Source organism: Lipotes vexillifer, unplaced genomic scaffold (assembly GCF_000442215.2).
Source record: "Lipotes vexillifer unplaced genomic scaffold, Lipotes_vexillifer_v1.1 scaffold533, whole genome shotgun sequence".
In the NCBI taxonomy this organism is placed as follows: domain Eukaryota; kingdom Metazoa; phylum Chordata; class Mammalia; order Artiodactyla; family Lipotidae; genus Lipotes; species Lipotes vexillifer.
Window position 1 is genome coordinate 733,743 of NW_006773553.1, and position 4,455 is coordinate 738,197.

Genomic DNA, 4,455 nt, shown 5'->3' on the forward strand with positions numbered 1-4,455 from the left:
TACAAGGAAAGAGTGCATACGTGTGACAGCACACATGCGTATGAGTGCATGTGCTTCTAGGTGCACAGATGATCTCTGGAAGGATATCCGAGAAGCGGGTGACACCAGGCTGCCTCTGAGGAAAGAAAAGGCCGGCCGGGGTATAGGAACAGGATGGAGATTTTTGTGTCTTTGAATTTCGTATTGTAAACGTATTACCTTGTAAATAATATAAAATTGAAAAAAAAATCACATTCGTCCTTCAAAATTCAAAGCTAGGATGTGTAAACAAATAGGGGGTTAAAAGGAAACCAGTGTTTATCACTGGCTTGCCTGGGACTTGATGAAAATGCCCCCTTTTAGGAACAAATTAAAAGAAGTCTTTTTTTTAGGGCAGCTGGCAATATTTACAATGATGGCATTTTCACAGCAGGCCATGTTAAGACTGTGATGCTGAAAATTCTTGATAAGTCAATGACTCAAAATTCTACTGATACATATACTTTAGTTTGAAGAGTAGCACGCCCTCTCCAAATGAAACTACTGTTAATTCTAAGAAGTATCTAATTAGTTTAGCGCCAATGAGGACTCAAAAGCGAACATTTCTAAATACCCGGAACTGTCATTTTCCCCATTTCAAAATAAGGAGAAACTTCCACTTGACTGTCTGCCAGAAGAGGACTGGTGAGTAAGCTGTGACCATCTGTACAACAGATACGATATACAGTCATTGTGATGCAGGCTGACATTGCCATGGAAACAAGGCGAAGACCGTGAAAAGAGCAGAGTACAGAACAGCACATACAATATGATCCCAACTACAGTTAATGGGAGTGTCTACACACAGAGCAGAGGGATTTAGAGAGACGCCCACAAAACATGAATGTGGAGCAGATCTGAGCCTCACATGATAACCCCATTTCCCTGGTTGCCCTGCAGCCAGCCTCTCATCCCGACACCCACATACAGTACACCTGCTGAGACTTCTTTAAAAGCCTTTGATTTTTTTGCCCTTTGAATAGCAGACTACTAACCTGGCTGGAAAATCCTCTGATGCCCCATCTACTGTTCTGGCACCAGGACATGACGCCACGCATCCTCTATGGCGGCGCCCCTGCCCATCAGCAGCTGTGATGCCCCCCCAAGGCCACCGGGAAGGGCTTATCAGCCCAGCGGACTCAAATCAATGGTAAGTCAGCACAGCAGGACCAGGACGCTGGTGACGGTGAAGCCACTGCCCCGCCCTGGACTGGCCACCTAAGGCCCTTCATGTTTGTTTGGTCACACTCTGGATCCGTGTTTATCCGATCCAAAACGGAAAACTGCACTTTCCATATAAAGCATACCGACTTCTCAGCATAAGCTATCAACTGATTCCAAAGTGACAAACTGGGGTTGACTATTTCACAAGAGTTTAACTGATGATTTTCGCAGTGATGCCTACTTACTAGATTCCCTAAGATCTAATTCTTCATTTAACTTTCATTCGCCATTTTGTAACTTAACATTTTTCTGAACGTGCACTGTCTTCTCTCCTTGTTCACATTTTGGTTTTCCATCTAAACTCCCAGTACCAGTCACCTACGGGTGCAGCTGTTTCCCAGCAGCTCCTCTCGATGGTGAGATAGAAATTTATTGTACTTAGAGCAGCTGTGTTGGCACCTGGGCCAAATGGAGAACACTGTGGGGAGAATTCAGCTGCTGGTCACCTTGAATCTCTTAGGTCCGGTCTTTTTAGCCTACGGTTCCAGCTGGCTTTTCTCTGACAGGACATTTGTTTTTCCTCTTCTCGAGGCGCTCTCTCTCTCATGTCTCCGTCCTCCTCTTACAGACGGATGCCTGGAGTGTCTGGAAGGGGCCTCCTCCTCGTGTGCAGTGACCCTTCCCTCTCCTCCTGCTCCAGAAACGATTCTCCCCGCGCAGTGGCGGCCTCCCCGGCTGCCCCTCTCCCCCCGGGCCCCTCCAGCCTCCCCGGCCCTCGCATCAACTGAGCAGCATCCTTTCCCCTCCTCTGCCTGGAGCCCAACCGCCCCGTCCTTAAGCCCCAGGAGAAGAGCCGCACCGTCCCGGTCGCCGCTGCTCTCTGTTGGTTTACCACTACCTGCAGCAAACACCTTCCTGGCTCATGGGGAGCTTCGTTTTTCTTTTTACACTTTCCTGGGCGGTTTTAACACTTGATAATAAGCGTATTTTCCATCATCAAAAGCGATTAGGTTTACTTTCATCTTGAAAATAGAAAATACACGATCGGCTCACCTCCCCCAGCTCCAGTGTGCTGGCCCTGTGCCCCCGCGTGGGTCAGCCCGCCGCAGGGTCCAGGGCAGCATGGCCACGCCCCCGGGCTCCCTGTCTGTGCCTCCCAGGGTGGCCATATCTCCTACCTCTTGCCCTTCACCTGTTCCTCTGCTCAAATACCCTGCCCCAGCACTGGAAAGACCAAAAGCACCCATCAAAGTGCCCTAGGGAGGCAGCTGGGAGAGCTCTTCCTCAGGACGAGACCCTGTGCTGCTGCCTCGGCGCTGAGGGGGCGAGGGGAGAAAAGGAGCCCAGGGCCAGGGGGCCCGGCCGGGGCCTCACCTTGGTGAGCCTCTGGATGTTCTTCTTGTACAGCGAGGACAGGCACTGCTTCACCAGCCCCATGTTGTTGTCGCGAGTGAAGGTCTCGCTGTGCTTGGTCACCAGGTTGCGCAGCTCCGAGGGGTTGTTGGTGGAATAAACTTGCGCTAACTCGTGGTACGCGTTGCTAAGAGGCTAAAGGTGTGCAGGCGGGAAGAAACCAGATTCGAGAGTTAGAGGATCGGAGCCTGTGTAAGACGCAAAAGAAAACACGGCACTAAATTTGGAGTAAGTACATTCAACATCCTTTACTATTACCTAACAAATTATAATTTACCCAAAGCAAATGCCTAGTTTTCAAGACCAAGGATAGAAATGCACCATGGAGTAGTTTACTGTCAAACAAACAAACCACCCACTTTGTAGTACAGAGCAAACTGCTGCACAGCAAGTGCAGTACACACAGTCAGTAAAGGCACACAGGTCTTTTTGCTCCATCAGTGGCTCTTGATTTTTCTCTTGATAAACCATTTTGGGAAGAAAGAAGGAAAATTCCCACCCTTCTCAGTCCCCTCTCCCTCTCACACATACCTCACCGGGCGCAACGGGACAACCCGCTACTTCTGGGGGAACCAGAGACAACAGGGCCGAGGGCGCACTCAGAGATGTGCTGCCTTCACCATCGCATGCGTTCCCCTCTATCTTATTACACGAGCATGCGTTCCCCTCTATCTCATTACGTGAGCATGCGCTGCCCTCTATCATACACGCGCATGCGTTCCCCTCTATCTCATTACGTGAACATGCGTTCCCCTCTAACTTATACGTGCGCACGCATTCCCCTCTCTCTTATACGTGAGAAACCAGACCCAGGCCCATGAGTAGGTCCGTGGTCCTGAGACACGGATTCAAACCTGCATCCCCACCCTGAAGCCTGTGCCCTCTTCAGCACTCTGATATCACCGCCAACAAACCACAATTGAGGGGAAGGAGGCTGAGTCATGGGGATCTCACCTTACAAAGGCCCTCCTCCTAGGGCCACCTGAATCACCCCGGGAGCTCCCCAAACCTGCGCGTCCTTCTACCCACCCCCGTGCCCCCGTCTATGACTAGCAGCCTGGAGCCCGAGAAGCACGACGGGCTCTTAGAGAAGGACACGGGCCAGCCTCAACAAGGCAGCACGGAAATCTTCTCATCAGGAAGACTCTCACACTGATCTAGTGAAATTTTGAATTTTGTACAAGGAGGGTCAGCAAAAAATTGTTATCAGAATGATAGTGACTTCAGTTTAAAAAAAATAAAAACAAAACCCCATAAGCGTGTACTATTTAAAAAAAAAAAAAAGTAGGTCATTTCTTCACGTGGTCCCAGGGCTGAGTCCTCAGGGCAACAAGAGCAGCTCTGTGAGCAGTGCTTGGGGTCTAATAAGATTCCCCAGCACTTGGTCAAAGTGAGAGTCCAACAGAGTCAGCACTGCTTTTCTAGGACCTTAAACATCTACAGCTATGATCACCCAGAGCAAAAGTGTGAAAACAGACTCCTAGGAACATCGCGGTCCGTCAGGTGATTGGTGTGCACGGACTGGGAGGGTTCGGGCTCTGCCAGACGCCCAGCAGCCGGCAAGTGAGCATCTGCTAATTTAACGTGCTGGGAGAGCTAGGGCCCGTAGAATAAGACTATAGAGGGCTTCCCTGGTGGTGCAGTGGTTGAGAGTCCGCCTGCCGATGCAGGGGACGCGGGTTCGTGCCCCGGTCCGGGAAGATCCCACGTGCCGCGGAGCGGCTGGGCCCGTGAGCCATGGCCGCTGAGCCTGTGTGTCTGGAGCCTGGGCTCCGCAACGAGAGAGGCCGCAGCAGTGAGAGGCCCGCATACCGCAAAAAAAAAAAAAAAAAAAAAAAAAAAAAAAAAAACAAGGGTAAG

The 4,455-nt window shown here is 50.5% G+C and overlaps 1 protein-coding gene across 1 annotated transcript in view; it reads right to left on the reverse strand.

The window, feature by feature from the left end:
- The window catches only part of COPS3 (COP9 signalosome subunit 3), a 23,765-nt gene that overhangs the window by 5,910 nt on the left and 13,400 nt on the right, over window positions 1-4,455 (reverse strand). The window contains exon 8 of the mRNA XM_007448366.1: window positions 2,557-2,730. Coding sequence (XP_007448428.1) covers window positions 2,557-2,730 — 174 coding nt within the window. The remainder of the gene's footprint in view (window positions 1-2,556; window positions 2,731-4,455) is intronic.